Source organism: Melospiza georgiana, chromosome 3 (genome assembly GCF_028018845.1).
Source record: "Melospiza georgiana isolate bMelGeo1 chromosome 3, bMelGeo1.pri, whole genome shotgun sequence".
Classification (NCBI taxonomy): Eukaryota; Metazoa; Chordata; class Aves; order Passeriformes; family Passerellidae; genus Melospiza; species Melospiza georgiana.
In genome coordinates, this window is record NC_080432.1 from 101,544,131 (window position 1) to 101,558,281 (window position 14,151).

Sequence of the window (14,151 nt, forward strand, 5' to 3'; positions counted from 1 at the left end):
AACTAGTTCAGAAACCTTTCAAGGCATCTAAGACACTGTTGTTCAGGGTTGTTGATCAGGCCTCGACACTAGTAGCCTTCAGTATTCCTTCCACACTCCACACACACAGTTTTCATCTTAATAACACTGTATGCAGCTTTCTACATGCATATTGAGGTGAAACCCATCTCACTGCAGACTGCTGTGTGTGTGAGTGCACAAGAGAAACTGCTGGAAAATAAGAAGCACAATTGGCTTATGGGCTAATTCATTGTCCAGAGAACTTCTTGCTCTATGAGCTGAGTGGTGGTAGTTGAGAACATTGAAACATGGTTTAGCTGTGAACATCACCAAATCTTGAATGATGTCCCCTTAACAGAATGGAGCTAGAACTTCCTGTTGGTATTTAAACAGCTTACATTCCTCTCACACATTTTGCTTCTTATAATTTCTGTTCTTCAGTGAGGGAAATATGTATTTAAGGAAAAAAACACGCATCCTCCCAAATAAAGAAAACTGTGAAAACAGCCCCCTCCCCCCAAAAAACAACCTCTCTGGGTTTATAAGGAAATAAATGGAGATATCTTACCACACAAAAGATAATGGTCTAGTAACTAACATAAGACATTGAGTGATAAGTGTTGAGTATAATCAGGACACAACATAGACCCAGGAAGAAAATGTTAAGGAATACTCCCACAGATTAGTGAAAAGGGTTCATCACATTCTTTAAAATATACAGGGTTGATTATGAAACTTCTTTTTGAAGACAGATGGCACTAATACACATCTGGAATCCATACCGTAACTTTCTTTTTTCAGACCATCCCATACTGCAGACAGAAGTCACTGCTTGGGTTGAAAATGATGCTTTCACTTCCCAAATGAAGTGCTCTGGGATTGAATCACAGAAATCGTTCCACTAACTCAACACTGTCTGTTACACTAAACCCAGGCTTGCTTTGTAAGTGCTTTAAAGCATCATACTCTTCAAGAATCTGGATGCAATTACATCTAAGTTCAAAGAGCTCTATAACAGCTGTTGTCCCATTACCTGTTTGGCTCTTTTCCTTGCATCATCCAAAGCTCTTCCCCTTTCAACTAAGCGTTGGACTACTTTTTCCCATCGACTCTGTACACTGATCAGCAGATTCTTAATAAGGACAACGTCCTGTTTCTGGCTGAAATATTTCAAATGGGTTCCAGTTTTGTCCAGCTCTATGACCTGATCTCGATGAGAGTTCACTTCTGTGGCAAAAACCTTGGAAAAAAAGGGTAAAAATTACTGAATACTGTGTTGGGTAAACACTGAAAAAACCCAGTCTGATAAAGAATGATGTAGTGAGAAAGACTACAAAACACAATTTTAAAACAAATGAAATGTTTCTCTGAGTGCCAGCATTATAGGATTCATTTGGACATTGTTACAGTATCTCCACAGAGTGGAAGAAAAACATTACACATCTGTTTCTTTACATACCTTGTGTTCATCAATTTGAAATAAGACAGTGTCCAAGATAAGACTTGGCCGAGAAGCTGCAGTTAGAGTCTGCTCAGCCTGAGTAAGCCAGTTGATGAAATCTTGAAGTGAGTTGTGGAACTCCATTGCTAAATTGAGGGCTTCTTCCAGTTTGGTCTGCAAAGACAGGTCATACTTTATTAGCAGCTGATAGTGTGCGGGGGCTTCAGCCAAGGAAACCATTTTAGTTCAGCACTTTGGAGTAAACCATTTTACTTTAGCATTTTAAAGCACTTTTCCAATTCAAAGTTTCTGAGTTTTAAAATAACAGCCTATATTCGAACATATTCAAGGAGATGGATACAGGAGTTACAGCAAAATTACATAATAGATGAATAGAAAATATACCACCTAGTATCCAGATAAATTTTTCCACATTAGAGCATATTTCCTACTACTTAATCCAAATGGGACATTTGGACTTATCAAGTTCAATGCTAAACCAGTAAAATTTCAGAAATCTAAGGTGGTAGTGCACTTGGAAGGGCCTCAGGTAGGTCATCAAATTTATTCTCTTGCACTTAATGAAGAGTAAGTTTTCTTAGAGTACTTCTTTTTAATTCAGTCCAATTGTCATTTTGGTTGCCCAAACAGAAACTAATTTGGGATACAAAATTTTGTTGATCATGAGATGGCAGTTAGAGATTTTCAAACATTTGCATTGCTGACCTCACTGAGCACTTCAACCTTACACCTTCCTAGAAGAAGCTGCTTGTACTGAGTATTAATTAGTTTGTCATTTTTACTTTATTATTACCTTGAGATACATCAGTGTTATGACTTTAAAATACAGCTAAGTTGTGAGTTAAATATTTGTGCTTTATACTTATCAGTTCTGTACAGACAGTTTCTCTGTTTGCAATCATGGGTTTGATTGAGTTAGAACAAGTGGACTGTATTTCGTGAAGGAATGAAAGCCACATGAAATTAATAACAAGAAAATGTATGTTGCATATGAGTGAAATCATGCTATTGATCTGTTAGAACAGAAGGTAGTCACTTGAAGTAAATGGTAAAAGGCCAAGTGTTTGGGAATGTTAATAAAAAAAGGCTAAAATCTAAGAAAATTAACACAGCAATTCTGTACTGAGGAGGAGATAAACTTGAAGGATCATTCAGTCTCTCGTTCAGTCTATTACTGAATAAAAACCCATAACTGCAAAAAAACGCATAAAACCCATAGTCCTACCAAATAAGCATTAACAGTATTAGTTTATATATTTCTGTGAAACAGACTTGGGCCATTCTCACCATACTCCTCCCCAGTTATGGATAATTAACTTCTTGAATCTTATCTTCCCCAGTACTTTCTAAACACATTACTGAATTATGCCAGTCTCTACAACTGATTTTAAATGTAAAAAATCAGGCAAGTATGCATCCATAAAACTACTGATCATTAACACACTTAAATGCATATTTTACACTTCTGTTTTTATGTAAAAACACTTACTTTTCTTTCACTGAGTTTTGTTTGCACAGATTCCCATTTTTCTTTTAAGTTATTTATGTCCTGCTCAACGTTTGTTTCAGCAGACTCTGGGCATCTTGCAAGCATCTGCTGGCCTTTCTGCATTAGACACTTGTATGTCTCTTCTTTGGCCTCAAAGGCAGCACAAAGTTCCTAAATAAAGAAATTATCAGAAATAATAAGGTAGAAATTCAATACTCTTTATAAAAACCTGTATAATATTTATTCCTCCCCCAACATTTAGCAGGTATGATTAAGACTAATAAAGGAAACACATGTAATTCATAGAAAGCCAAATGAGAAAATGAGGGACACAGTTCCTCAGGAAATGAAAACTTGTATCGTCTGCCAGTGTCTTCTCTGAGATTCAAAGATTGGCAAAGTAAATACTATGCACTCATTGAAGGAGTTGCTACAACTTGGTTGGCCTAAAGTCCATCTGTAGCCAAAACACAAAAAGTGTCAGCATTACACAGTGTGCTGGAAGTCCAGACCTATCCAGTACCCTTCAAAAGTGGGTAGGACAGCTTGGGAGGGCTGGTTTATTGTACATTGTCAGTATTTTCCTTCACTTGCCAGGCATGAGCACTGAAGACATTTCAGACATCAAAAGAAAGCTGTAATAATAATAATGGTAACAATGTGTTTTACCTGTAAACTATTCTAATAATTATGCTGTTTAAATCATGTTGGTAAGCTGGCAAAAGTCTGGGAGCTCCCATGCATCCCCCTGACTCAAACAGACACGCTCAGTATTGGTAACAGACAAATCAAAATGTACCAATGAAGCTGCTGCAGACTCACAAATGAGGAACATCTTCACAAGGAGATGAGGAATAAGTGGTTTACAAATAAGAAGAAAAGTACTTTCCCGTGACTCTCAGGACAAGAGCCCAAACCAGACATTTTTGGGGGGCTAAGAGATACTGTACACAGGGCTCTGTACCTGACCACATAGGAGGGCAAAGCAAGAAGCAGGCTCATTCATGAGATTAAGATTTTGACACAACAGAAAGCTTCATTGTTTTCTCTCTGAGGACTATGGAAAGTGGTGTCCCCTAGTCTGCTTCCTTCTACTACTTCAGGAAGAAACTGAAAACAGTGATTGTTTTAAGAAAAGGAGAGGGATGGTCTGAGCAGTACTGGGATAGTTAAAAAGGTGTCTTTTTAAGCCCCTTTTGTACTGGTATTCTGTAATATCTCTTCATATATTTTGTCTTCCTGGAGCTGCTTTAGCTGGAAATGCAGCCCAATCTCAACTCCATTTGTGAACCAATTATGGCTGAGGTTCTTGTATTCATATCTTTTATTCATATCTGTGGAAACAGGCCTTGTACTAAAGAACATGGTTCATAACATTACTTCCAAAGAGGAACAAATCAAATGTAGTGTAGAACTTTCTCCTTCAGTTTCACATCAGTATTTGACACAGCTGGCTCAAATTACTTAGAGCCAAGTTAGAATTTGGAATGTAGTAGACAACATGACAAGTGGCCTCAACATTCCAGAAAAAAGAAAAAAAAAATAAAAGGAGAGAATTAACACATATCTGCACATGTGCACTAAGGTTTAATCAAAAAGAAATCAAGCTCTGTGCTTTAAGGGTTGATAGCAAGTCAGTGCCTGCAGATGGCCACCGGGACAGTAACATCCTGTTAAAATGTACATGCACAGTTAGGGAGGGATTGTACATCTAGAGTGCATTTTACTGGGGACAGTCAGACTTGTTCTATCACATAAAGGCCCTTTAACTAAGGGCCCTTTAACTAAGTGCCTTTGTAAGTGTAGAAAAATTGCATAGCAAAGAATGTACTAAAAGAAAATTCTGAAGCCTTCCATGAAAATTTTTGCATCTTGATCTAAGTGCAGGATGAAAAAGGGAAAAATCACCACTGACTTTCAGAGAATCATGAGTCCACTCTCACAGGGGGGAAAAAAACCCTACCACCTATTTTTCTCCCTCTTTTGTTTTTCTTTTATGACAAATAGAAAAGGATTATAGGGATTCAAAACAACAGGAATATTTGTGTTTGGATCTAGTTTCCTGTCTTATATGATTTTAAAACTGTAAATTACTTTCCCTATCAGTTATAGATACTGGCAAATCTTTGAGGACAAAAAGGAAGGGGGGAAAAAAGTGCCCCATGTTGGTAACCAATGATCTTTATCACCATTCAAAAAAAAATCTGATTTTTAACATGACAATTCAGCATTCTAATTGGAAGTGTCAAGTCAAGCATATTCCAGTTCGAGTACAGTTCAGTAAGTATCACTGTTACCTCTGAGCCAGGAATTCAGAGGTTCAGATCACCAGGTTTGGGCTTATATCCTGGCCTAAAGCTCATCATGATTTTACACAAATGGAGCAGTAAGAACCACCTTCCTTAGAGGCAAGAGATCAAGTTTAAGTGTCTTTTTAAAAACTCTATGGTTCTATGGAAGCAGAGAAATCCACAGAATGTTTCTTAAAAGAAAGGGAATAATTCAGTCATCCCAGTCAGCTTGCCATTTCTAATCAAAGCACAGCCTCTATGAGCCAGTAGTCCCTCTTATTTCTATGCTAATGTTGACTTTACTGTCAGCTTTGGTTAAATAAAGGATCAAGTCTCTTAAGGTTTAGTGAATGTGGGCCATTTTTAGGTTCATCCTCAAACTTTAGAAAAATCATAAACTTAGTTATGGGGTCAGAAGGGAAAAGAAGAATAGAAATAATGAAAAATCACCTTCTGTAAAGATGCAAAAGTTGTTTTATTTGTCTCAACATTAATAATGCTTCAGCTTTGGGCACATCCCAACAGGCTACTAAACTGTAAATAACAGTGTTGTTTTGAAGGCTATTAAATTTCTTTAAGACACTGTACAGACCTTGTGATATATAGAACACACTCTGTATTTACAAAAAAACATTCTTAAAAGATAGTTAGTCCTGAAATTCAATTTGCAAAGCATTCTAATACTGATACTTACCATATGTGCATTAAGCTGCTCTCTTGCTGTTTCTGGTAAGCCTCCAACAGGTTTTGATGCCAACAGCTGACGTTCAGTGTCTGTCAGCCATTGCTGCAGATCCTCAACTTCACCATGGAAACCTTGAGCCTAAATTATACCATATCATTTTAGAGATAACTTAAATGCTCTCCTTTACAATAACCAGTTCAGATGCATAAGCATTGGCAATTGATATAATCAGAAATTTGTAATAATCAAACTAAATTAAAGAAGAAGAAAGAAAAAAAGGAAAAAGCAAACTAACAAACTAGCTGAATTCAATCTAAAGGACAAAAACCATAGAAATCATAAAAGCAGTCAGAATAACTACTGTGAGACCAATGTTTTCCCTGAATAATACAACTAAACAAAAATTTCACCCTTTACAAACATGTAGAACAAAAGCTGAATTCTCATATCAGCACTGTAAGGGACAAAGTCCAGCTGTGGAAGATACAGCTGGATTCAAAATTTCTCCAGATTCAGGAGCGTCTGCATAATGGTTTTGATTTAGGCCAACTTCTAATACATGTATCTGTGTATTTCATGTAAAAGACACTTTTTCTGAGTTATCTCTATATTTGATCATTTCCTGTTCACCTGGATCAAGGCACTATCCAGCTGCTGTTTCCTTTGCTCTGTTTTTTCCAACAAGTTTTGCCAGCGCTGATTCAGGAGTTCCAACTTGCTCCGTAAATTACTTGCTTCTTCAACAGCACTTGATTCAATCAGGTCATTTCCTGCTTTTTTAACAGCTTCCACCGTAGACTGATGAGCAAAAACATCATTTTGTAGCACCTACAATTGTAACACAGCATGGTCAAATCAAGTAAGTTACTGAATGAAGGCGCTCACAGAGATTCAGCCAATTGTAGCCCAAGGACAAGACAACAGTTAAACATCAGCACAGGTATCAGAAATTAAAGCTCTTAGATCTCCTCAATCAAATGCACTAACAATTCTGACAGTAACCATTCTAACAAAATACTGAAGTTTATTTTTGTATCTTCAAAAAAAAATATATTCCTTCTGAAAGCATATATTTCTGAAATTATCAAAGGTTTCTAGTAGTGGTAGGGAATAATTATTTCTTCACTTTTTAAATTTATTATATACTTTTCTTTAACAGGATTTTTCTTTGAATACTATGTGCCTGCTGTGCTATACAACAACCCAGCTGCCACAATGAATTCTTGTGCATTTCACGGCTACAGCTCCTTTCACATTATGTCAGGCTACCAGGACACTTGACCTGTGCTAAAAGCTGGGGGATGGTTGTACTACTAACACCAAAAGACCTCCTCCATCTGCTGGAAAACCTCTTATCACCAACCACAGTAAAAACCATAAAAGGCAAAAGGTACATTTGGGGATAAAATGCTGTTTTCAGAAGGATGGCAGGGCAAAAAAAGCTTTAATATAGAACAGAAAAAGAAATACACAAAATGGTTGGGAAGAGAATGGTAAACCCTATCTAAGAATTTCAAGTTTATGACTCCTATCTTCCATGGAGTCTGACTGAAACTCACCTCCATCAGAGTACTAGCATATGGAAAAAATGCAAAGCTAAATACAAAGAAACTTAAAAATAAACTATGTGGAGCACGATATGAAATAGCAAGTCACAAGCAGACCTTGAATACAAAACACACATCACATTTACTTTAATTCTTCTAAGCTAAGAATCAGATTATTTTATTTTCCTAACAGGGTAAAAAAAGGTATTCAAAGAAGCAGATGCATCTTATCCCTTCCTTCCTGCTGAGACTCACTAAGAACAAGGTCTATTCTTTCCAAAGTTATTCAAGAGGTGGATGTTTTTACAGGCTACCACAGGATGCACTACTGTGTGAACTTTCTAACCTATAAACTCTGTATTATGAAAAGGAAGTAGATTCATTCATGTGTTTGCTGAACTCCTTCAGCACAGACACAAATGATGTCTCGATGCTCTTCACTAGTGAAACACTTCCGTTCGATAAGAGCATAAAAGGCTCGTGGAGCAGAACCCGGTTTTGTAGTTTTATTTACTTTGTTTTAAAAGGGTATGTTTATAACAATAGTCACACAGGCTATGTAGATACTGTATTCTGTTCAAGTTCCAACTGACCACCCAAAAGCTTTCAGAAGCTGCATAGCTGCATTAACACAGACAATGAAAATACTTTAATTATCTGTGTACTGTCAATTTCAATCAATTCTCTCAAAATCCAAAATGGACTCTGAGTGCTTTTTACATCTTATGCAAGCCAAAAATTAAATGGCAGATTTAAAGGGAGAGGAATTATAAGGTTAGATTGAAATCTTCAAGCTTAGAAAGAACACATTGTTATGAAGAGCACAGAGCTAAACACTGAGGCAGGGAAAATATCTTAGTCCTAGGAGATGTTCTAAAAATAAAGGCATAGCAGAATCATCCTTCCATGGGCTTCAAAATAACAATGATCAGTAAAAATACTAAAACAAACAAACAAAAACCCCTTGACCCTATGTTGCAAGTAACACAGAGAAAAAGATGGGAGTTTGCACAGATTTTCAGAGAAGCATTTTCCATCTTAGCTGAACCCAACTGACACACAATTTTGCAGAATTCAGAACAAATCACTATTTTCTGAGAGGGAAGAAAGAACCAAAGATATGCAAGAGTCATACAGCTTGTGAGGCCTGGCTTAAACAGCAGTACTCAAGGAGTTTACTGCTTCAGGGAGGTTCAGGTTTTGAATTCCCTAGGTCAAAGAAAGGTGATTAGAGGTGGAGTCTAGGGTAAGCTGTTTATTTTTGGCTAAAACCTATCACACTTGCACAGCATATGCAAGAAAGGAAGGCATGTGGAGAAGTAAGAGGAAAGATATTACTTATTCTAAGCCTTCATTCCAGCTACAGTCTGCATCTTGAAAGTGTATGTAGAGAATTATTTATCAAATGCAAAGTTTTACTAGAAGACTCATCCCTATGATAAATATCAAAAGAACATTTTGCTTAATATTGTTTATAATTACATACATGATGTTTGGCAAGTTCAATTTCAATAGCCTTGGGGTCTCCACCCACGGGTTTCTGTTCATTCAGCAAATCTTCTGTATGTGTCAGCCATGCCAGTAACTCATCCAGGGCATGCTGGAACTGCCCCAAGGCCAACAAGGCACCTTCCAGCTTGTGCTACAGTAAAAATAAAGTTAACAAGAAAATCGTCTCACAATGCAATTGAATTGTCTTCCGTTACCATTAGTCACCATAATCCAGAGCAGAGTCCACACAGAAGACAGAATAAAAGCCAGGGAGGAACAGTCACCCAGTGCAGGCAATGCTTTATAACTACAGCTGAGTTGGCAATTCCCTTGTAAAGCCTTGCATTCCAGGCTCAAATTCCTCAAATTCCATTTAATATAGAACAGAAAAAGAAATACACAAAATGGTTGGGAAGAGAATGGTAAACCCTATGGTAAGATGGTACCAGACCAGAGTTAAGATTGAAGGCTGTTTCATCAGATGTATTAGTAGCTTTTTATCACTTAAAACATATTTTCAATATAAATGCAATTTGGTGCCCGATCTCTTTAAAATTTTTTCTTTGTCAGGAAATTATTCAATTTAGAAAAAATAACACACTTCAAAGGACTCTTTCACATCTCTCAGCTTGATAATTTAAGGAAATAACACCAAAATAGTTTAATATTTAGTTAATGGGATTTTATTCAATTGTTCAGCTCAGCACCTACTATTACTTTTGCACATATAAACATGCTTTCAGCTGCTACTTAAGACATCATCAAATAACCAAAATGCAATAATAATCATTCAACACAGCATTACTGACAGAAAATTTTAAAAAGTTTTAAAAACTAAACTAATTGTACAATTCAAATGCTATTATATATAAGTTTTTTAGCTTCCAAACTAAAAGGAACGTGCAAATTAATGTAAGTATTATGCATAACAAAGAATTTTTCACAAAAAACAAAATCATTAATAAAGCCCCCATCTCCAAGCTTATTTACCTGTCTACTTATAATTCTGTCTTCTAGGCTGTCCCACAATAGTCTGAGCTCTGAGAGAGGGTCTTGAACAGTGTGCTTGTCACTCTCTTGTGTTGCTTTCTTTAGCAATAGTTCTGCCTGATGGTTCAGTCTTTCCATTTCTATCTGCTGCTGGTAAGCTTCTGTCTTAAATTGCTATGGTAAATAGAAAAAGAAAAGAAGTAAATGAAACACAAATAATGATTATAGAATCACAGAATGATTCTGTGTTCTAGCTCTTGTGGTTGTGATGGGGATAATGTTATAACTTTCAAATGGAATTATTCTTGAAAGGAAGTGAAAGCAAATTTTCTTTAGTAGAACACCCTCTTTAACACACAATTGGTGCAAAAGTCTGAAGGCATCTTGTGTACATATGTTCTGAACTATGTAAGGTCACAATTCATTTGAAGTTACATCATAAAATACATAAAACAACCTGCCCACAGCCAACAAAATCTACAAGTGAGCAACAAGACCAAGAACCTTCTCTGATCTTCACATATCTCTGCTTTTTAAACATGGCATAACGGCATCCCAACATCAGGAGCATATTTGGTCACAAGTACAGATCCCTGCAGACAGATTTCCAAATTAGATTGGAATTTTGATTTTCACCTTACTCACATATTGGGAATGTCATGATCTGTGTAAGCATTTACATAAAGGCTCTAATGGCATAAGCAAAGCTTTGGAGGCCTTCTCTCAGAGCCTCAAAGAAATTGTTCATGTTAGAAACAAGAAAACATAAAGTTCATAGCAGAAGAATCCTGCACATAATAACTTCATAGTTTTTGAAAGAGAATGAATGATACTACAACTATTTTTGGGCTATCAGAAAAAAATAAAATGTAGTCTAGACAAAATTTGGAATAGTTTTTTAAGTTAAGTGCATTTTAAAATGAAAAGTTTGATATTAAATATTTTTAAATTTTCATGCAAATTCTTCTTTACTAAAAATTGAAAATGAAAATTGTATTAGACTCTCAAAAATAGTGCACAACACAGAAAAATACAGACAAATGGAAATATAAAGGAAATTAATTAATCGCTAGTTCATACCTTAAGTTCCTCTGTTTGCTGCTTCACTGTCTCCAGATCTGTTCCAACTGGGGACATAGATGCTAACTTGCTGCCAGCAATGTCCACCCAGTCAAATAATGCCTGAAAATCACAGTGTGATATTTAAGTGTGAGCAGAGAAATGCTGTTATTTTTGAAAGTTGTACTGAGTAAAATATCAAAACTTTTCTTTTTTCCAGAGAGAGTATTGCTGTTCTTTTTCAAAGAAAATAACTTTCCCAGCAAAACCTAGGTTTCTTTGTAATACAATAGAACAAATACCCCTGTAACAGTTACAGGAGTGTACATTCTGCAATCCTGGACTTCTATTAGCAGCAAGATTCTGCCCCAATTATTCATGCTGAGTAGCAATCTACTTGTTGTATTTACCTTTCAGGGAATTCATAAAAATTGCAGATTTTACACAAGACAAACTCTGTTCTACAGCTGGTTGGAGTGAAAATAGATAACACACCTTAAATGAGGATTACAAACTTTTGAAGAAAGCTATTTGTGTAAGGAACATGGAACTACCTATTCAGTACATACTAGGCAGTGAAGGATCATAACTGAGCTACAATGAATCTCTAAAGGATAATGCAGAGTGACTTTAAAAAAGCAAAAAATAAAAAATAAATTATGTCTCCCCAGTTCTGATGCTAGCATGTGCCTTATACAGCCACAGGAAATAGAAAGTAGTTAAACCAAATGGTGATGATTCTGTCTAATCAATCTCTGCACAGTAGGAACACAAGAGAACACAGACAAAAATCCATAGTGATGGTGCACTGCAAAACAGGCATGTTGCATTATTATTCAGGAGTGGTCTGCTGCTTGATCTGCACCAAATACAGCAGTAACTGCCCTCAGTGTCATGTGAAATTTCAGTTTTAAAGATTTAATGAACCATGGAAGACAGTAATTCCCACCAAGAAAAAACAAACAAACAAAACCAAAACAAACAAACAACTACAAAAAACCTAACAGCACATACAGAGAAAAGATCATAGTTTCAAAGGATAGGTTGTGTTGGAAGAGACCTTTAAAGATCATCTAAAGCACAACCCCTCACTGTGTACAAGATACCTTTAAACTGCTGGAACATTTGCCTACAGATTTAAAAAGGGGATAATCTTCTGAAGTATTGTGATAGGATAAATTATACTAGGAATATAAATTATATTAAGAATAATGGTTTAGCAACATTGTGTTAATAATTTTACTTATAAATAAGGTGGAATAAAATTCAAGTGATGTAATTGTCTTCGAATGAAAGAAAACAGCAGCAAGTGTGTATACAGACCTGCACCCTGTTCCTTTCAAACCAAATGTGTCACAACTTTAACCTGCCTTGACTATCACAAGAAACTGTGAGCAATACTATGAATGTGTGGTGCCAAAAAGCCTCTGCTCTTATCAACAAACAAGGGGACATTAATTTGGAATCTAAACACAGTGCAATATATGGACATGAAGAAAACAACACAACATATGGACTCTTTAATGCAGAAAAAACCCAACAAACCAACCCCAACCAATCTTGAGGAAAAGCCCTGCCTACTCAAGAAAACAGTCACTACAACCAGACTGCAGTACTTGTCACCTACCTTGTCACATGACACTTTTTACTACAACCACAGTAAATCCCATTGACCCAAGGCTGGGTCAGGTATGTCACATCATGTTACCTGTAGTCCATCTTGGTATTGAACAGCTGCCTGCATAGCTTCCCCAAGCTTATCCACACGTTCTTTCCATGTTTTGTTTAGTGCATCCCAGGCAGAATTCAGCTGCAAATAAGCACAATTTACTCCCATAGACAAAAGAATTTTACTGCTATATAATGTGCATTTACCAACGCTTCACTGATCAATAATACAAATAGAAACTCAGCATGACTGCTTCACATTTATTAACACTCTTGTTCTCCCTATCACTTCAGAACTAGTTTCTTTCAGAATTCAGTAGAGGTTCTGAATTATAAAAGCTGTAAACTGCAATACTGATTAAATATTTTTTATTAACAGAGATCCAAAAGTTAGTAGAGGAAATACTACTAAATCATTTGGAGTTGCATCACCACAATAAAAATACCTTAAAAGAATCATACAGTGCTGAAGACTGGAGAAATAAAAAGTACTTTATAGACATCCAAACAGGATAGTCTCAGTTAAGATGTCTCACTTGGCATGAAGAATACATATCCAAAACTTATTCCAGCATTACTTTTTACAAGAAATAGTCACCTACAATATTAATCAGTGACTATTTTTAAAAAAACTGTCTTTTACAAAAGTTCTAAACCATAAATCAATTAAATAAAACAGTGTGTACATTCAAATCTAATCTAAGATTTATTCACTCAAAAGGGAAATCTTACTTTACCACAAAGGCTTCAGTGGTGCCTCACTTTTGCCACCAAATTTTTATTCTCAAAATTTGTTGGGGTCATAGGGAATATACAAATTTCAGCTGAGCAAGCTATTACACAGCAGACCTAAGCATCTGCATTTCCCATACCTCATCTATGCTCTTGTTGACAATGGGTTTGTCAGGCTCTCCACAAGCAGCTCTCAGCTCAGAGCCAAGGCTCACAACTGCTTCTAGTTCTTCTTGTAGTCCATCAATTTCTTCTTTAGCAGCCTACAAAGAGAAAAAAAGCCAACATTGCTAATACTAGATTTAATAACCTATGTAAAACTTGCTTTCAATACAGAACACAGTGGGATTCTACCTTTGTTTTCCTTCCAGTCACTTGGACTTAGAAAATAAGCATCCCTTTGCAGTGCAGGGATGAAATCAGCTGACATCAGTCTAAATTGTAACAATGGTTTATGATACCATTTTGCATGAGATAGAGAAAGTAAACAGGAAGTTTTAAATTAGATTTCTTTAATCAGAGAGTCTTCTTTGTCAGAGGTTATCATTCAACCTTCAAACATTTAACTATCAGTATAAATAATTACAGGCTTAGAGGATAATACATAGAGCATCATACATTTGTCCACCTTTCATTTGGATGTTACGTACTACTCGAGGAATCTCAAGCATGTACAACTTTTCAAAGTCCCAGTGAGATGGTTATTATGTACATATTTACAAACAAATAAGGAAATC

At 36.1% G+C, this 14,151-nt stretch overlaps 1 protein-coding gene across 4 annotated transcripts in view; it reads right to left on the reverse strand.

Annotated features, from left to right (window-relative positions):
• DST (dystonin) overlaps nt 1–14,151 on the reverse strand; it is a 289,158-nt gene that overhangs the window by 29,122 nt on the left and 245,885 nt on the right. For all 4 annotated transcript variants that reach the window (XM_058019984.1, XM_058019986.1, XM_058019985.1 and 1 more), the window contains 10 exons: nt 13,555–13,677; nt 12,723–12,824; nt 11,036–11,137; nt 9,956–10,129; nt 8,961–9,116; nt 6,558–6,755; nt 5,937–6,065; nt 2,952–3,122; nt 1,460–1,615; nt 1,034–1,240 (listed from right to left, as the gene is read on the reverse strand). In XM_058019984.1, the coding sequence (XP_057875967.1) occupies nt 1,034–1,240; nt 1,460–1,615; nt 2,952–3,122; nt 5,937–6,065; nt 6,558–6,755; nt 8,961–9,116; nt 9,956–10,129; nt 11,036–11,137; nt 12,723–12,824; nt 13,555–13,677 (1,518 nt within the window). The remainder of the gene's footprint in view (nt 1–1,033; nt 1,241–1,459; nt 1,616–2,951; nt 3,123–5,936; nt 6,066–6,557; nt 6,756–8,960; nt 9,117–9,955; nt 10,130–11,035; nt 11,138–12,722; nt 12,825–13,554; nt 13,678–14,151) is intronic.